This window comes from Erpetoichthys calabaricus, chromosome 8 (assembly GCF_900747795.2).
Source record: "Erpetoichthys calabaricus chromosome 8, fErpCal1.3, whole genome shotgun sequence".
NCBI classification, from domain to species: Eukaryota; Metazoa; Chordata; class Cladistia; order Polypteriformes; family Polypteridae; genus Erpetoichthys; species Erpetoichthys calabaricus.
Window position 1 is genome coordinate 177,469,473 of NC_041401.2, and position 20,785 is coordinate 177,490,257.

Consider the following 20,785-nt stretch of genomic DNA (forward strand, 5'->3'; position numbering starts at 1 on the left):
TCGTGCCAGGTCTAGAAGGAACTTCTCTGCCTACTTATGCTGGTCTTTGGTCTCCAGTTTGTCGTAGGCTTCAGGATCCGATAATCATGTAATTGGAGCATGTGTCCATGTGCATATGGTGTAACCTTTTACAAACGATATAAAAATAAAAAACAGATAGCCTTAATCTTAGTCAGAGTCAGTAACATCAGACGGTGAGTCAGTTGGATGGAGGGAGAAGACTTCCCGGCAACATCCACACAAACTGCTGCAGCCACTGGGTGAGTTATTTGCTTTGTTATAACGTATTCGTGCCTTTTTTCTGATTGGGGGCATTAAGGAGAGCATGGAGGATTACAGAGGGTCTATGAGTCAGCTGACTATTATGTTTACATGCAAGAAACATGCAGCCTATGAAAATAGGACAGGGAGCTTGGTGTGAAATAAACTGCCTATTTTAACCCTTCAAACTTATTGGTGTAGTCCGAGACCACCCCTAGGAGGGGGCCCAGAGGTTAAGTCATCCAAGGAAGTGGAGCTGTTATTTCAGAAGGATGTTAAGGAGTTTCAGACTTTAATAACTAGGCTGTCTTTGCCTAGCTTAAAGAAGTTGTCTTCTGTGACTGGTGATCAGGCACTCATGAAACCTTCTGTGTTGTGCTAAAACAGAAGTCATATCTCAGTCGGGCATTAGTCTAATAAATGTTAGTTTATCTTCTCTCTTCTAGTGTGCCTCAGAATGAAGCTGGCATCATATTAGTCAGAGGGAATGTCAAACTAGACAAGTGCTGTTGCTAATCTTTAGGATGTCAGATTACACAACTAGCGGTCACAGGGGATGGCTAACTACATGCCTGAGTGATGACTTTTCAGTGCAGGTTTATATTTTCAAAGTATTGTAAGCTACTCCCATTTTAACTAAGGTTATGTAAATTAAGTCAATGACTAAAAACACTAGAAAAAGTGCGTAGTGTGCTTGGGTCTTTAGGAGCTGCATTGGTGCTGGCTGTATTTTTAAAATGGTCTTTCTCCGCCATGTCCTCAACCTGTGATTTCCACTTCCTTTAAGTGCCCACTGGGGACTGTCTCCAACTGTTTTTGTTACTTCTGTTGCCCATGATGGGAATTAGAGGCACGGGAAGCCTTGTAGGATATTTTCCTGCTAGCATTTCTCACTTAACAGGTGAACTTCAAGGGCTCTCCGTGTCCAAGCTTGCTTGAGTTTCATCAATTTTGTAATCAGAATGGACTTTATGGAAGATGGCGGTACAGTACTGAGTCACTGCAGTCAATGTAATGAGTTTGACTCCTGTGTCTAATCTTTGTCTGTGTTGAATAAGCATTATCTCCTCATGGTTACTCAGAGTTTCCTCCCACATCCCAAAAGACATGCATGTTAGTCACATGTGATTCTAAACTGACCCTGTGTGTAGTTTTGATTTCAGCTTTGAAAATGAGCACACAACTGAGGCTGTCGTGACAGGTAATGTGGCTTTCATTTTGAGGATCTTACTCAAACAGGGAAAGACAGTTTCAACCTCATTCTACTTTAAGGTTGTCAGCAGAGACAGAGACATACATGTATGTCTGCTGAATAAAAATAATCTCTGCAATCTTCTTTATTCCACCCAAAAATGATATTTTGTAACTGTTACTTACCTCATGTAGTTTATAGTGATGGCCAAGAAAAATATTTAATGTCATGTTTTCGTGCAGAACTAAAATAGTAAAGTTTTTGATAGAATTGGACCCAATGGTTACCAACACTGGAGACCAGCAAACGTTATCAAAAGTGTCCACGAAAAAATCTCACATTACTTGTGTCACACATTCCACATATCAGATCATTTAGTGGTATTCTCACAACATACAAAATGCATGAATTATTTGCTAAAATACTGTTAAATAACACGTGAAAATGAAAGTAGTCCACAAACAGGAAGCCTTTTCACACTGGATCACGCTTTTGAATTAAAGACAGGATTCTTGACCAATAAATGAGGCGGGTTACTGTCTTTGTGTTTTCGTGTTCTTTCTGTGCCTGCATGGGGTTTTACTAAGTTCTTTGTTTTCTTCCAGCATTGTAAAGACGGGTATAGCTTAACTGGCAATTTCAAACTGGCTCTGTGAGGGCCTGTGTATAAGCCAGCCCTTTGACAGACAGAATGGGTTCTGACCCCCAACCCTCTATGACTCTCAACAGCATTAGTTGGGACTTAGAATGCTAAATGGTCTTGTTTTTTATTTTGTTACTGGGAATTCTATGAGTGTATTTCTAAGGTGCCTTGAGTTACTTTCTTTAGTGAAGAGCTCCATATAAAACTGATGAAATCCTTACGTACAATTTGTATGAGCATTCAGTGAATAAGGTGAACATTGAGTGATCTTTAGAAGATTCACCACGTCACACACTACACAGTGACCCCCAGCAGTCAGTGTATCTAAATTAGACATAATAAATCCTGAAAGGGAATTAAAGCTCACACTTCATACTTCCAGTCTGATGATGAAAAATCTATAAAACAAATACTTGTATGTATGTCAAAGTGAAGTAGAAAGTAAGTATTCACATACTCACTCAAATCCTTGCTTCTTATTGTCATTTCCAGGTTTATGGAGGTCTTCAGCACATACGAAACAATAATCCTTTCAACATGGAGGTGCACGTCGATTCATGGCCAGATTATAGAACAGTTGTTTTGCGGCGTCAGAGACAGGTATTTGGATGCTCTTTTTGAGGTGCATTCTGATTCCTTCTTCTGTACATTTTTTGAACTGTACTAAGATATGTACATGACATCCAGGTTTGGCTCCAACCTTGGTTTTATGTAAGATTCCAGTTACGGACTGGTCAATCACTGCAAAAGAATGAGCAAACTATTTGATTTCAGTTTTGATTATGTAAACAAAACAATGACATCAATATTTTTATGACTGTGTTTCATAATACTCGGACAGGTATTAGTATTACTATGAGAGCACAAGAATTTTACTGCATAAGTGCTTTAAGAACTTGAGACACTTACCCAGGCCATCACCTGTACAGCTTTCAAAATCAGTTTGGGTAAGCTGGCACCCGGGACACAGCTGCAGCCTTATGTGTTCGGTTAATTTGTGACTGTGAACTGGCACAGCATGGGCATTCCTCCCACACTGGAAGCTCACCCCTTGTCCTGATAGCCAGTAACATGCTGCCTGACAGCGCAAGTGCTGTATGAAGAGTTTACAGGTATGGCAAGTTCAGACACAATCACAACCTTTTTCTCAGGTTTCTGTTCTGTCCCGGTATGTAAAACATGAAACATTGTGAGGCCCAAAATACCTGTGTTCCTTATTCTTTGTAGCAGCATTACATTCATTGTATTTCCAGGTGGTTGTCTGATTTTGTCAGGGAGAGTTGCAGACTGATTGGACTGAGTCGCAAGTGATGTCAAACTACAAAACTGAAAGCTATGGGAGAGTGCAGCAACTGCCTCTGAACTCACTTAAATTATAGAAACGAAGTCTACAACTGAAAATCGCTGGAAAAATCATGCACCATATATACAACACTAAAACTTATCACAAAATGAAAATACTAGTCATTTAGCCCGTTACAATAACGGGCGCTAGAACAGTAGTGCATAAACATTAGTAGGAACAGTCTATATTAAATGGCAAGGGACTTTGACCTCATTCTTTTTGTTGGTCGTATTTTTCTTTCCTTCAGCCTTTCTTTTGTTGATGTTTACTTGCTGAGCTGACCGTTCTTCGTGGGCTTCCGCCGTGTATTGTGTGTCTTTAATTTTCTGTGACAGTAATACTGTCTTGTACGGCTCTATTCAATAAGGGCACATAGATAATTTAGTTCAAATGGCTCTGGAATATGTGAAGAGCAACAGGTGCAGATCTTTATTTACGCGCGCCTTTATTCGCTGCGCCCAATTGAGGTCGTCCTTTTGAGGCTCGCCTTTTTGTGCGCGCCCTTATTGAAGGATACCGTCTTGTACGTCCGCTGGCTTGTACGTCCGTACGTCCATAATATACCTTTAATTTTCTCTGGCGGTAATACAGGCGTGCGCGTCGGTAATATGCCTTTAATCTCCCCTGACAGTAATACTGGCTTGTATGTGGCTGTAATATGCGTCACTGTATTGTGTACCTTTAATTTCCTCTCGCAGTAATACTGGTTTGTATTTCCGTAAAACGCCTCTAACTTTCTCTGACAGTAATATCGCGCATAGCACCGTGCCCCGCGCATGCGCACTTCACCAGAAGACACACACACATGGACACCTGGACGCACATAGGGATTTTATATATATAGATAACAGAGCCATGGCAATCAGGGTCATTTTTATCGGACCCTTGTGGCATCAGATTTCCATTCTAACCAACTTATGTGTGTAACTAGACTCTTTCCTTAATTAAGAAAGCTGATATTTCCACTTTTGTGTAAATCCAGAAATACCGCATGTGGTAGAATACGTTTTTCAAAGAATATTACAAGCATTTGGTTGTGACACTGGGAAAAATTGGTTTTGTATATCTTACTTTTGAAGATTTTGCTTTCAAATTTTTTAAATGTTCTGGTTATTTAAGTTGCTTGCTAATGAGCAGACAAGTGGCTTTGGCAGAGAAGTACAGCATTAGCTGCTCACCTTTAAATCTGAGTGTTGTTGGCACCTGCGTCTTCTCTGCTCTTTGCTAAATTGGATACAGTTAAGGATGTAAACACCAGAGGAAAACTGAATAAAAAGAAGAAAAAAGCAAAACAGACTTAAGTATTTAAAGTCATGACAAAAAAAAATGTTTGTAAATTGCTCATAAATGTACGTTTTACAGTGCCATGACTTTCTGATTTTGAAAGAAAGAAAATAAGGCCAGCTACTTAAACAACAGAATCATCTAAAAGTAGGAATGACTTACTGATTATGGAACTAATTGGAAAGCAACCACAGGGTCCCCCGGGATTGAAATTTATAGCCACTGCCAATGCTAATGGATGCTTTTATAATTTATTTTTCTACTAATTATAATTACATTCATACATTCTTATACACACTTAATCCATTTCAAGGTTATGGTGGAGCATAAAATGGCAGCACTGGATGCAAAGTTGGATACAACCCTGGACAGAATTTTAGTCCATCACAGGACACACACACACATTTACAATATGCCTGTGTAGAATTAACAATTTAACCCAACCTGCACACCTTTGGAGATGCACCACCATGTCGCTCAATTTCAGTTTTACTATTCTTCTATTTTGATGAAGTTTGGGTTTAAAGGAGGGGAAAAAAGAGCAAAGTAAGATTAATGCTAAGTGGGTCCAATAATTTGACTGCCCAGTTCCTAAACATTTAAAGCTAGGTAATGATCTTCTTTTGTAAGAACATGTAAAAAATCAATTATATACTGGCAAATGTGAAACAAAAAATGAATCTGAAATGTTGCAATTGCACTTAACACAGAACAAAGTGATCATGAAAGGACTATGCCGAACTGACCTCTGTTAACTGCTTGCTCTTGTTAATTGCTGAACAGTTTGTTACAGATGACAGTGACGCCTTTTCCAATCCATATGCAATATTTGCTAAGGACCCAGCTGAGTTGAAGAGAATGCTGCAGGAATTCAAAGTAATTGACTGGAAGCAAAGCCTTCTGGTAAACGGTAGGTATCTGACCATTTCAGTCAGCCAAAAATAAGCTAACAGCTGGAACCTAATCTCATAAATTAAGAAGCTTTAATATGTGAACTGAAGTCATCTCTCTGAAAACTGGCTCTGTGGCTTAGTGGTTAAGAGTTGTAGAAACTCGGGGAATACGTAACATAAAATTTTAGACATTCTGTACAACTTTAAGAGTATTCTAGTGGAGAGGAGTTTTAAACCTGGAGATTCACACTTCAAATGCCACGGTCTTTATGTCTGTCACAAATTCTTCTCACCTTCTTGTGCTCTTTCCTGAAGGCCCATGAGGGCAAAAGAGTTTCAGGTCTTTTCTTACCACATCCTATCTCGTTTTGCTGTGCCTGTCAAAAGTGAGAAGATGTGGTGAGGAAAGCAGCAGTCGTTAAGACATTCTTTGAAATTCAGGATTTGCTAAAATGTACATTGTGCTTATTATTAAGGTGTTCCGGGTTCCTCCTTTGATATTTTGCAAGAAGTGGCTGATGCAAAAAATTTGACATTGGAGCATTTCATGATACCAAGCAAAGTGTTTATTCATCATAATCCCGAAAGCATTCGTGACGATGGTCGGTAAGTACTGACAACTGTCTGCTTGACACAGCCTGGCCTGTTCCGTAGCTGTCATCCATTGGTCCAGATATGACCTACAAAGTTAGTTATTATTATTTTAAGTTATTGCTGTACTGGCTCCAAGACTAAATATGCGCACATTCGTTTTCCTAGAACTAGAACATTCTGTTTTTAAGCTTTGTAAAAGTTAGTTAGCCAATAAAAGGTATCATTTTGCTTGACTTCTTACAAACATTCATAATGTAGGCTTTGTAAAATAAATAAATAAACACTCCTATGATCTGTTCTTTTTTCTCAAACATAATGTACTGTAATAATCTTAGTTACTAAAACAATTCCCTGTTTACTTTGCAGGTTTCACAAATCATCAAAGCTGTCCAGTGACACCATGTTCCTTGCAGAGCTCATTAACAAACACATAAGCTATGGTGGAAGTGAACAGAGCCTGAATTATATAAAGAAGTGTATTGAACGTTTCCCATCTGTTTGCATGTCTGATGATGAGGGCCGCCTTATGGGATGGAGTTTGACTGATGAACTGTCCGCATTCAGGATGGGTTACATCCTTCCAGAGTTCAGGAACAAGGGCTGTATGAGGACAATTGTCACATTTCTGGCAAAGGAGATGCATCGTTGGGGACTTCCAGTCTACAACTTTATTGCAGAAGAGAACACTATATCTGCTTTGTTTTCTAAAAGTTTTGGTATGACAGAATATCCAGATATTTACTATTATCTCAGGATGACTCCAAAAAAAAGTAGCCTATGAGAGTTCACAAAACATTTGCAACAGATAATTTTAAAAAATGCACTTCTTGCTTATTAACTCTTTCAGGGCTGATGTCGACTTTTGTCAATAGGAGGAGCTGACGATAATCGGTAATCAGCTGTAAACTGTGACAAAACCAACCGTTGTGTTTTAGTTTGACTCTCATTGGTAGAAGGAAAGTTCTCTTCTTTGGTTTTGACCGAGATTTCCTGCGTAGCAAGGCGCAGAGAATGGCAAAAATAGCACTGCCATCTGGTGAGAGATTAAAGCGAAAGCGTAAAGCAAAATACTCCATGGAGGACGTGTTGCCTGTTCTCTCTGAATTGGACTAAGACTTGTTGGACACTGATTTTGATACAAGCAATCGAAAACGAATATGAGGTGTTGCAGCTTCAGCTGATTGGTCCCCAGCTAATCGTGGTGCTGAACAGGTTCATGTAGTTGACATGCCTATGGCACTGTTCGCCTGGGAGGACTGCCACTTAACAATGATAAGAGGTAGAAACCAGATTGCAATGCACTGTGACCGTGACCGCTGCTGTTGCCTCGTGCAGTCACGTGAATGCAGCCTGGCAGCTTGCCTGCTGCACATTCTTGGCAAACTGGCAGCCACAGCATGCAGCAACAGATGTTTTATGTTGATTTCTGTGTGAAGCCATTGCGTTTCAGAAAACTATGTTTTTTGGAAAAAATATTCAGCCCTCAAAGAGTTAAATTACATTTTCTTGGTGTATATGTATATATATATATACTGTATGTATATATATATATATAGTAAAAAACAGAAAGAATATACTCTATATAATTATATATAAAATCTGACGTTTTCATGTTGCATTTTTTGTCACGCTTTAAATCGGCTTATTTTAAAACTTACATATATATATATGGTTAATATAATGGTATCATTCATTTCAGAATTTATCAAACTTTAATGTGATGTTGTTAGATTTTCAGATTCTTATTCCGCTTTTAAATTCTAAACTAAAAAATATCAAGAACTCACATCCTGCGAGACAATACTTAATCAATAGTGCCAAAAGATTTAACCACGCCCGGGGCCGGAAATAAAAGACAAAGAGTAGGACAGCTGCTGTACAGGCTTTTAAATGTTCGAAGCGCCGCGTGAGATGCAGATCATGCGGCACGACAGCAGCAGCAGCAGCAGCAGCAGTAGCTGATCAAGCAAAGAGGAGGTAAAAAAAAAACTATTTTTTCTCATTGTATCACCGTTTAAGAGGGGGTTTCAGAGGAGCGACTGCATCTCCTTGGGGTGCATTCAGCCCCCCTCTTCACAATGCGAGTGGCAGACTGGCTGCAACTGCAGGTTGGGTGCCAAAGGTGCTGGGGGGGTGAGCCCCCCTAGTATATATATAAAAGTCACTTGTATTTGCCCCTGTTATTTGAACTTTACTGGTGTTCTGCTTAATGGCACTTTTATTGACCCTGCTGGTTAATAGGTACCTAAATGCCATATGTAAGAAAATGCATGTATTTAAATATATCTGTGTTAGGCATTAACATGTGTTTTATGGTTTGATTATTTCATAACTGTGATTTGCGTGTCCTCCTCTTGTCTGTATGGATTTTTTCACTTCTTTCCTCTTGTATTCTCCAAAGATGTGCACATGAGGTTTATAAATGGCTATAAATTGGCATTGCACTTGTGTGCGTGTGTGTGTGGCGTGATGCCTGCAATGGACTGGTTGCTCCCACTGGGGTAGGTGCCTACCTTGTTACTGATGCCCCCATGTTAGGTTCTCCCCACCCACTGATGGTATGTTTGTTGAGAATGCTGTGGTTTATTTTCAGTTGTGTTAAATCTCTCGTTGTATTTTTAGCCGTATGACTAAATCATTCAAAATTGTATAAATGTCTGCCAGAGCTGCTTGTCTATAATCTTATTTTTGAAGTGCCAATATCATGTTTTATTACAGCTGTGTTATAGGTTAATCAAAATATTGCATATTAATTTTACAATGTGCTGAAAACAGATTGTAGTGATTTGTGACAGTAATGTCATTAATGTTCTAAAATGAAATTTAAAATGCTGCAACTCTGAAGCCTCTCATAGATATTATAGATACATTTTTAAAAAACGTTGTCACTATCATTCACATTCCTTATTTCTATACTGTTTTAAATTTTGCAGCAATAGCTCCTAGATGCTCCTTGGTGATGGAATCTATTCTTATGCAAATGCATGTTAAATGTTTAAAGGTTTCTTTTCAGCATAAAATCATTAAATAATAATTTGGGTACTTGTGTGTTTTAAATATTTTCTTTTAATTACTGTATTCCCATAACAGTGCAGAATGCTCATAAAATTGTTTTATGGAGCATTTGATGCACTTGTATTTACTTCTTGAATTTTGGAATAAAATGCTACCAAGCAAATATCCTCTTTATTATAACGTTTAATTGGCAATGATAGAAGCAAGACTGACTATTCATTATTTTCCCATTTTTCCTCAACATTTGTCAAATGGGATGATTTACACGGTGAATACGTCGAGAACTACCAGGCTGTCTGTGCAGCACATGTTGCCATTAAGCTTCAGGAGTGAAGGGCTTCAAGTGTCACATTATAAAATGCAGAATGTGCTTCATTGTTATAAAAGGTTATCACTTGGTGATGTCTCATCAGAAAATGATCTAAGCAACATCATTAAACCTGTATAAAACATACTTGATTGTTCAACAGCTAGTAATGACCTAATGTGAAAGAATAATACAGTATGTACACAGTACAATGCATAATCTTCATATATAATACGCTACCGTGGCTGTCTGTTTGTCTGTCCAGGATTTGAAATCACCTGTCGCTCGCAAACCGTTTGACCTACTGACCTGAAATTTGGTACACATATACTAGGTGACGTCTACTGTCCACTTTCAGGGTGATGATTGACCACCAAGGTTATTCGTCTTTTTATTTTTATTTTATTTTATTGTAGAATCAACTCTTGGGAGCAGCCAGCATGGCGGTTGTGCGGCACATGCGTATGGGTGCCGTTCTCATCCCTACCACCTTCGCCGTCACTTCCCCTACCTCTTCATATCTTAAATCAGGCCGATTGAAGACTTAAGTGCCAGCTTAAGTGAATAATTAAAGAAAACGTAGCAAGTAATTGCAACTTAATCCGTTTTAACGTGAAAAGATGCCAACGAAAGAAGAGAAGCAGCGGGCCGCTAGGGTGGAGAAAAGAAGCAAGAGTATCAACCTCTGAGCAAACGAATGCTAAACGTACAGAGAAAGAGGATGAAAACTAGGAATGCTCAAGTCAAGTGTATTCACTGCACATTATAGTGCAGTGCGCCATTACTGGTATAATATAATTTACATACAGTAAATTATTATACTCCCTGCGTGGAGTTTGCATGTTGTCCCCGTGTCTGCGTAGGTTTTCTCCAGGTACTCTGGTTTCCTCCCACAGTCCAAAGACATGCAGGTTAGGTGCATTGGTGATTCTAAATTGTCCCTGGTGTGTGCTTGGTGTGTGGGTGTGGGTGTGCCCTGCGGTGGGCTGGCACCCTGCCCAGGGTTTGTTTCCTACCTTGCACCCTGTGTTGGCTGGGATTGGCTCCAGCAGACCCCCGTGCGACCCTGTAGTTAGGATATGGCGGGTTGGATACTGGATGGATGGATGGATGGATATACAGCGACCAACATGACTACTGAGACAGTGAAATCAAAATTGTTAGTTTGCTGTATACACAGGTAATTGCTATATGAAATAAAAGAGTTAATAAAAGGCAAGTATATATAGTGTCACTGTTTATTTTAGATATTTATGTGTATCTATCATGTAATGTCTTAGAGTAGTGCTACTTTTTTATGTTCTATCATAACTATCAGTATTGGGGCAAGTAACATGTGGTGACCTCTTATTAGCAAGATGTCGAATTTTGCACTAATTGTGCACACCAAAGAGGCGTGAATGTCTCATGTTGAACTTAGAACTCTTGGAGTCAGCATGCCTAAATTAAGGAAGATTATTCATGCCAAAATTAAATGCAATCCTGTGTATTAACTACATTGAAATGCAATGCATATGCATGTGATGCATTTAATTTTAGCATCGTTTTATTCTGTCCAACCAACTGATCGATTACTTTTCACTACGGCACACAATTTTCATGTCAGATACAAAAGAGCATTGTGTTTTAATTCATGTCCATAGATCGCACGTCATACCTAAAAGATCAGCAAACTTATTTCGTTTAGTGGCTGTTCTGAGTGTATTGCATTTCAAGTCAAGACAATGCATTAATCGTATGTCAAAACTGAATGTATTCAAATGACCAAATCAGAGTGAAAAGATCGGGCAGGAGGCACTCCACTTCTCGTATCATGTTGTTTCATTCTTCTCTTTAATGCGGAGGAATTCAGTGCCACGTGAGAGCCACAGACCAAACTTAAAAAATAAAAAACCAAAAACAAAAAAGTTGGATTCCTAAATGCACTAAACTGCATGCGGCCCTCCCACTGATGCCTCGTGGGATATCCTTGTGCACACATTAAATCACAAGGTGAGCGCAAAAGAACACATTTCTACATCATTGTCATAGTTCTGGTACTTTTTGATGACATTATGTTTGTTCAATAATAAACCTTGACCTCCTGATTAATTTTTTAGCAATTAACTTTTAAAAATTGAAATTTTCAAACAGAGGATTGGCATTATTAAAAAAAAATATCTGATATGTCCAATTCAATACATGACTTTTCCTTCCTGATGTTAATACACATAAAACTCTCAATAATTTTATCTGGAGAGCGAAATCAACTGAAGCAATGTAGGTCAAAATCAATGGACTGCTAGCATTTTATGAAGCTAATAATTAATGCCAAGTTTCATTCAGACCTAGTGCTTTGTTTTTGAGTTATCATATGCACACACCAGCACTGAAACTCACTTGGGGAAATTTCAAATCAGCTATCATAATACACACATTTATACAAAGTGGAGAGAAAAACCCACACAGACAGGATGGGAAACACACAGGCAGTAGCCGAGCACAGGATTTACATTTGCATTTATTCACTTAGTAGATGCTTTTATCCAAAGCGACTCACAAAAGAGTAAACGTCATGTAAACATAAATTTGGAGGACTGTTTGGGTACAAGTGTGACAGGACAAGGGTACAAAATTGATCATCACTCATGTACAGCACATGCGTTATCCAGTTTAATAATGTTAAAATAATGATATCTTTTTCATCTGCAGAGTAGGCAATATTATGATATAATTAATCATGATCACGGTTATGGTATATATCATGGTATAATCTATGTGCATATATTTTTCAGATTGAATTAATTTGAGGTGCTTCTCTTGGCCCAGTTTCACAGGTTAACAGTGAGTAGTTATGTTGTGATGTTTCTTTTCATAAGGACCATTTCAATCAACTGAAGCCATTCTGAAATATCTGTACTGTGCCAAATAATGCATACATGGCACGTCTTTTAAGACACAGAATCTTGGAAAATATGTATACTCGACAGACCAGGGGTCTCCAACTCCAGTCCAGGGGCCTCATGTATGTACATGGCGTACGAACAAAAGCGGAAATGTGCTTACGCAGAAAAAAATCCAGATGCATAAATCTATGCGTACGCCAACTTCCACGTTCTTCTGCTACATAAATCCCAGTCAACGTGAAAAGTAACTCAAGTGCACGCGCCTGCTGTCCTGCCCCAACTCCTCCCAGAATTATGCCTCTTTGAATATGCAAATCAATATAAATAGCCCTTAAGCTCAGCCTTCTGTGAAAAGACAATGGCAAAAGTACGAGGGAAACTAGAAGGATTTCAGCGAATACCAAGAACTTACTATTTGTTTGTTTTAACAGTGGTATAAACAATAAAAGGAAGTTGATCGAGTGACATAGCGTGTTGGAGAAACTCGAAAGCACAAGTTCACAAAGTCGCACAGTGCCCAAAATAAAAAAGAAGTTGTCATATATCAAAGTCACCATGAAAAGGTGAGTCGTAGCCTACCATCTGAGTGTCATATGAAAGTTTATTAGGGTACAAAGGAAAAAAAATAGGCACACAGTGGGGAAAAAAAGCACAAAATGTCAACTTTAATCTCGAAATTTCCACTTTAATCACGTAGTTTATTTTGTCATTAAAGTAGAACATCATAAACTTCATCTTAAAATCATTTAATTTACTAGTTTCTCAAATGCCATCGTAACTAAAGTAGCATGTTAAATGCTTTGTTTTGTATTTGATCTTCTATGTGGTTTATGCATGTGAATCACTACGTGCTTCTGGGCTTTCTCTTCCACCAACAGGACACAGAATCCATTACATTCGTAATAGTAGAGCTCTCTGAATAATTGAAATACTGAGAAGTATACGTGATATCATTTTCATGATGATAGGAGTTAAAGCATGTTATTAAACATGGGAACATGGTGGCGCAGTGATTGTTCATGCCTCACGCAGATGCTTGCTGTGACGTGTGTGGCCTTTGATGAAATAATTTATTGTAGCAGTACTGTCTCTTTCAAACATACTAACCCCCAATTCCTGTCCTTACCTTTCTTTCTCCAAATACCCAATCCCCACACAATTATCTTTGTAATAGACGTTAAGCCATCTGTAAGCTTAGAACGCTGATTCTTCAAAACTTTTAAGGAACATTGAAATATCTTCGTAGTACGTGTTTAATTATTCTATCCTTCTAGTGTCGTGCCAGACCCAGCAAGAATACAGCGTGAGACACGAACAATCCGTGAACGGAGCGCTCCTTGCTAGCACTGTGACACCATGTCCTCACATGTTTAATTATTAACAATATAGATTATTTAAATGAAGTTAAAGTTTTATCTATATAATATAATAAACATATTTTGCTGCATTTTATCTTAAAAATGATATTGTCATATGTAAATACACGCTTTATAAAGTGGCTCAGGTTGTGCAATATTATAACTGTATCGCACATTTACAGTGAGGTAATTGTACTTATAGGTACAAACAGTTCTACAAGGAGCACTTGATGGACTGATTGAGTGCGTTTAAAGTTCTTGGGATGAAACTGTTTCTGAACTGCGAGGTCCGTACAGGAAAGGCTCTGAAGCGTTTGCTGTGTGAGAAAAGTTAAATGGACAGCATGGCTGAGGCAGCGTGTGCTTGATGCTGTATACCAATAATTCTCTTTCCAATCAGCTGCTGTAGATCTGTGATTCCCCACTCAGATACAGTGATATAAATACTCCGAGTGGTGCAGTGAGAGTAATATGGAAAAAGAAGAAAAAGGTGGAGCGAGAGTAACAACACTAAAGCAGTTATGGTATTTAGAATAGTTTGACCATTCTGTGGACAATGATATTGTTACAGGTTAATTACAATCAGATGCCTTAAACTAATAAACAATATGCGGTTAATTTCAGTGTATTTATAAAGCCGCGTCAGGGATGTGGATCTAAAAAAGTAAGGGTAATCACACAGGAACAGTAGCACTGCTTTGATGCTGGGTGGCACCAGTTTGCAAAACCGAGCGGAGAACTTGCGTACACCAGGGTTGGAGCTACCGTGAAAATGTGCGTGGCTTTATGCCAAGTTTAGGTTTTATACATCGCGATCTGAGTGTAGAAATGTTCGTACACAACATTTTTGCACGTACACACCATTTATACATGAGGCCCCTGGAGAGCTACTGTGGCTGCAGGTTTTCATTTTAACCCAGGGGTCCTTGGTCACAGTCCTGGAGGGCCGCAGTGGCTGCAGGTTTTTGTTCTAACCCGGTTGCTTAATTAAAAAGCAATTCTTGCCAATAATTTAATTTCATGGCTTGTTAGTGGTTTAACTCTGCCATGTCAGGCCATTCTCATATTCTAGATTTTGTTCTCCTTTCTAAGGATATCATCCTAATGATTTGAAGGCTAAAATGGAGGAGTAATTCTCAGTCCTTCATTTTTTTTCTCTTCACTTTCCTTCCAAGTATTTAATTAAATCCAGTAGTGCGAGATAAATACACACAGGTGTAAATGGTAACAAGCAAAATGGAGAAATGCTGGTCTCTTTTGTCATTTGCATGTCATTGTTAGGGCGGCATGGTGGCGCAGTGGGTAGCGCTGCTGCCTCGCAGTTGGGAGATCTGGGGACCTGGGTTCGATTCCCGGGTCCTCCCTGCGTGGAGTTTGCATGTTCTCCCCGTGTCTGCGTGGGTTTCCTCCGGGCGCTCCGGTTTCCTCCCACAGTCCAAAGACATGCAGGTTAGGTGGATTGGAGATTCTAAATTGGCCCTAGTGTGTGCTTTGTGTGTGGGTGTGTTTGTGTGTGTCCTGTGGTGGGTTGGCACCCTGCCCAGGATTGTTTCCTGCCTTGTGCCCTGTGTTGGCTGGGATTGGCTCCAGCAGACCCCCGTGACCCTGTGTTCGGATTCAGCGGGTTGGAAAATGGATGGATGGATGGATGTCATTGTTAATTAGGAACATCAAAAACCAAGAATAAAGCAGTTTAAGACTAAAATAAGCAATAAGGGTTCCAAATCTTAACGAGTGAAACAATTAAAGTGAAGCAGAAGTGTCACTTGAGCAAGAAGTGCTTCTTTTTAAGAAATTGGGTTGGAGCAAAAACCTGCAGCCATTGCCACCCTCCAGGACTGTGATTGAGGACTTCTGTTCTAACCCTTTTCTTAATTAGTGACCAGATTTTGCTGCTAGTTAACTCTTTGCCTTAATTTTAATTGATGCACAACTTAATACTCAGGCCACTTAATCATTTCATTTTTCATAATTAGCAACCAAACAATATTACGACACATAATGTACCAACACATAAACAACCACCTGTGCCCATCACACAATAACTGAAAATAAAGAAAGGTGAAGGCCTCATTAATGTTGATCTGCTCAGGTCCACAAAACATTTTGACAGCGCTCTTAAAAAAAGAAGCTCAACAGTTTTGGAAATGTCTGCCATGGCAGAATGAGCGCCATGGAATTAAATAACGGGTTTAATTAGTAACGAGAACTGGCTTCAAGTTAAGAAGCTGAATGCAGTGAAGTTGGTTTGGAGTTGGCCATTTGTTGGCTCACTTCGCATCAAATTTATGTTAAAGTGTTGTTTAAGGAAACAAAATCAATTCAGAGGTCATAGTCTCAAGAAAAGTCAATTACAATAATGGGAAATAGTTAATTAGCAGCAAAAACTGGTCACTAATTAAGAAAAGAGAGAATGAAAACCTGCAGCCACAGTAGCTCTCCAGAACTGGACTTGGAGACCCCTGGTCTGTAGAGTACGCATATTTTCCAAGATTCTTTGTCTTAAAAGATGTGCCATGTATGCATTATTTGGCACAGTACAGATATTTCTGAATTACTTCAGTTGATTAAAATGGTCCTTATGAGAAGAAACATCACAGCAGAACTGCCCACAGTTAACCTGTGAAACTGGGCCAAGAGAAGCACCAAAAATGAATTCAATCTGAAAAATATATGCACATAGATTACACCATGATATATACCATAACCGTGATCATGATTAATTATATTGTACTATTGTTATAGACTATACAATAAGAAAATAAGAAAGATTGAAAATTAAAAATAAGTATCCAAAGATCTATTCTTCCCAATTTACCTGTTTCCCAATTGAACACAAACAGGTAAGCCCAAGTAGATTTTAAAATTGCCTTTCCAAACATCTTTGCGAACATGAAGAAAAATTATATAAAGACTCATTTTAAGACATGAATCTGAACCAACGTAAATGCAAATCTCCGTTAACTGCACACTACTCACAATGAAAACAAGCCCCACAGTACAGGCTACTAAAGAAAGCCTTCAAACTCGTCACACTACTGAAATGAAGTTTTCCTGAAAACATTCTTTTCAATTTTCAAAATCCTCTTTCTACAAAAATCAGTATTAGCAGACAATTTTTAAAAATATTTAAGAAATATTCTTATTTGTACCAAACAAAACATCTTCTATTCCATTGTTTTCTGTCCTTGAAGATATATAGCATCTTAACATTGTGATGGACGGCCGGCGTTTCAGTCTGGCCGGGACGTCCCTGAACAGAAAAAAGGAGGAAGAGCAGGCTTTTCAGGGCATTGCATCCCCCGGGACGCTAGGTGGCAGCTCCCCTGGACGGAAATGGTTCCCTGGATTCCTTCAGGGCATCATGGGACACGGAGTCCGTTCCCTCAGCCCTGTTGGGTGCCGCCAGGGGGAGCTCACAAAGAACCTGCAGACTCCTATTGTTGTTACAACCCGGAAGTACTTCAGAGGCACGAGGACGGAAGCCTGCAGTACTTCCGGGCTACTTGAAGGATGATGTGGCGTTTGACCCGGAGAAGGAATACTTCCAGGTCATGGACATACATTGCCTGGCCAAAATAATAGTCGCCACCAAAAAAAAAGGTCACACACTCTAATATTTCGTTGGACTGCCTTTAGCTTTGATTACGGCACGCATTCGCTGTGGAATTGTTTCGATAAGCTTCTGCAATGTCACAAGATTTAGTTCCATCCAGTGTTGCATTCATTTTTCACCAAGATCTTGCATTGAAGATGGTAGAGTCTGACCGCTGTGCAAAGCCTTCTCCAGCACATCCCAAAGATTCTCAATGGGGTTAAGGTCTGGACTCAGTGGTGGCCAATCCATGTGTGAAAAAGATGTTTCATGCTCCCTGAACCACTCTTTCACAATTTGAGCCCGATGAATCCTGGCATTGTCATCTTGGAATATGCCCGTGCCTTACGGCTACACAGCTGTTCAGTCCTAATCCATTGAGTTCCCTTCGCATTGTGCATGTGGAAATGCTCTTACTTTCACTATTAAACATAGACCTGAGTTCTACTGTTGTTTTTCTTCGATTTGATTTGACCAAACATTTAAGTGATCGCCGATCACGATCATTCAGGATTTTTTTCCGGCCACATTTCTTCCTCAAAGACGATGGGTCCCCACTATCCTTCCAGTTTTAATAATGCGTTGGACAGTTCTTAACCCAATTTTAGTAGTTTCTGCAATCTCCTTAGATGTTTTCTCTGCTTGATGCATGCCAATGATTTGACCCTTCTCAAACAGGCTAACATCTTTTCCACGACCACGAGATGTGTTTTCGACATGGTTGTTTAAGAAATGAGAAGCAACTCATTGCACCAGTTGGGGTTAAATAACTGGTTGCCAGCTGAAAGATAATCGCCCATGCAGTAATTATCCAATAGGAGGCTCGTACCTATTTGCTTAGTTAAATCCAGGTGGCAGCTTTTGTTTTTTGGCCAGGCAGTGTATTTAAAGGACTGGTCAAAACCCAGCAAGGGGAGAGCTAGAGTTGGGACGCTGGGTGACTAAGCTGCTGGGAGTGGAGGATTGATTATTGTGTTTATTATTATTGTAGTATTGGAGAATTGTGGAGTGTGCGGTGCTTTGTGCACTTTATTTGAAGAGAAATATTAAAGATATCTTCTTGGTGCTTTTATAAGTGTGTCTTGGACGTCTGTCTTGTGAGTTTAGCGGGGCAACAGCGCCTCTAGCGTCCACAACACACATAGATCAAAAGATATAAAATAATGTTTATTGTAGCCCACTTATAATTTATTTATACTGTACTTTCTCGTACGTTTGTAAAAACTCTGTGCCACCCAATTGCTGCCCTAAGCATGTGCCTATTTTGCTTAAAGGTCAAAACAGGACTACCTTATTGTTATTATCAAACTGTGGAAGGTATCTGCGTGCAAATCTTAAATCACATCACAAATGTATTTTCTGTTGTCAGCACAGAATAACTGTCGTTGGTTTTATAGTAGTTTTATTCGTCTAATTTGCTCATCTCTGCATTATTTTTAGCTGTTAAATGTTTGTAAAATGCATACATAAGCATTCTATAGAAAGTGCATTGGTAGTGTGATAACCACATGAGTTTGAATTGAGAGTTTTAAGTTATGGTGAGAAAAAAATGTAATATTGTTTAATCACATCATACAGAATATGAAATATAATGTACGAACCCAAGGTGTGGCAGAGGAAGGACAGAAACACAGCTGAAAGGACCGTTTATTGTCCCTTTAAGAAAGGAGCCTGATCATCTGACACCTCTCTTCCTCTTCAAGGAGGCTCACTTGCTACCCTTGTGGGCCTTCACACCACGCTAGATACCCTTTTTCCTTTGCCAAGTCTCAGTCAGACTGTCCGACCTGCCACACTGTTCATCGTACCTCCTTTTAAGCTCCTTCAGTAAGCACGGCTTTGCTATGCCCCCTGCCAACACTCACCCGCCCATTCTCATGGGTCGTTCCTCCAGTACAGATGCAAAATAGAAATTTTAACAGAAGTAGCAGGAATTCTACTGCCATCTTATTCTGCTATTCACAAATATTATTACAGCACTAGACATTAAGCCCGTTACAATAACGGGCACTAGAACAGTAGTGCATAAACATTAGTAGGAACAGTCTATATTAAATGGCAAGGGACCTCGACCTCATTCTGTTTCTTGTCTTAATTTTTTTTTGTCAAAAATATTTTTGCAAGAAGCATAAAGTAAAATAATAATATAAATAAAATAGAAACGTATATGACAATACAGTAAGTATAATTAATATTACAATTATCCTCTCCTCTGTGGCTGTTGATTTGATGTGTTGTGTCTGTTTGAAGACCTCCTATCGTGCCTCTCTTTAGTTTAGCTTGCTGTGGCGTCTCTCCAGCAAGTACTGTGAAGTTCCCCAGCAAGTATTTTAATCTGTGCTGGCGTGCAGCTGCTTATTGTATGTGTGGCGTCTCCCCAGCAACGGATTTTATGTGAACGAAAATAAATCTACTTTTAAAAGTCATCCTATTGTAATATCATGAAAATTCGTATATTTAGGAAAACCCCTTCAACAACTGACACTTTACACTTACACCGTTCTCATTCCCATCACCTTCGCCGTCACTTCCCCTACCTCTTCATATCTTAAATCATTCTTGAGGCCGATTGAAGAATTAAGTGCCAGCTTAAGTGAAAAATTAAAGAAAATGTAGCAAGTAATTGCAACTCAAACACTGTTTGTTAGTTTGCTGTATACACAGGTAATTGCTATATGAATTAAAAGAGTTAATAAAAGGCAAGTATATATAGTGTCACTGTTTATTTTAGATATTTATGTGTATCTATCATGTAATGTCTTAGAGTAGTGCTACTTTTTTATGTTCTATCATAACTATCAGTATTGGGGCAAGTAACATGTGGTGACCTCTTATTAGCAAGATGTCGAATTTTGCACTAATTGTGCACACCAAAGAGGCGTGAATGTCTCATGTTGAACTTAGAACTCTTGGAGTCAGCATGCCTAAATTAAGGAAGATTATTCATGCCAAAATTAAATGCAATCCTGTGTATTAACTACATTGAAATGCAATGCATATGCATGTGATGCATTTCATTTTAGCACCGTTTTATTCTGTCCAACCAACTGATCGATTACTTTTCACTACGGCACACAATTTTCATGTCAGTTTAAAATGCAATACAAAAGCGCATTGTGTTTTAATTCATGTCCATAGATCGCACGTCATACCCAAAAGCTAAGCAAACTTATTTCGTTTAGTGGCTGTTCTGAGTGTATTGCATTTCGAGTCAAGACAATGCATTAATCGTATGTCAAAACTGAATGTATTCAAATGACCAAATCAGAGTGAAAAGATCGGGCAGGAGGCACTCCACTTCTCGTATCATGTTGTTTCATTCTTCTCTTTAATGCGGAGGAATTCAGTGCAACGTGAGAGCCACAGACCAAACTTAAAAAATAAAAAAACAAAAACAAAAAGTTGGATTCCTA

General features: G+C 39.0%; 1 protein-coding gene across 4 annotated transcripts in view; it reads left to right on the forward strand.

The window, feature by feature from the left end:
* Nucleotides 1-9,254, forward strand: part of LOC114656318 (glycine N-acyltransferase-like protein 3) — a 63,778-nt gene extending 54,524 nt beyond the window's left edge. For 3 of the 4 annotated variants that reach the window (XM_028807890.2, XM_028807892.2, XM_051930220.1), the window contains 4 exons: nucleotides 2,589-2,696; nucleotides 5,509-5,635; nucleotides 6,095-6,224; nucleotides 6,579-9,254. In XM_028807890.2, the coding sequence (XP_028663723.2) occupies nucleotides 2,589-2,696; nucleotides 5,509-5,635; nucleotides 6,095-6,224; nucleotides 6,579-6,993 (780 nt within the window). In that variant the 3' untranslated portion in view covers nucleotides 6,994-9,254. The remainder of the gene's footprint in view (nucleotides 1-2,588; nucleotides 2,697-5,508; nucleotides 5,636-6,094; nucleotides 6,225-6,578) is intronic. The other variant, XM_051930219.1, reaches the window with a different exon arrangement.
* The last annotated feature ends 11,531 nt before the right edge of the window (nucleotides 9,255-20,785 follow it).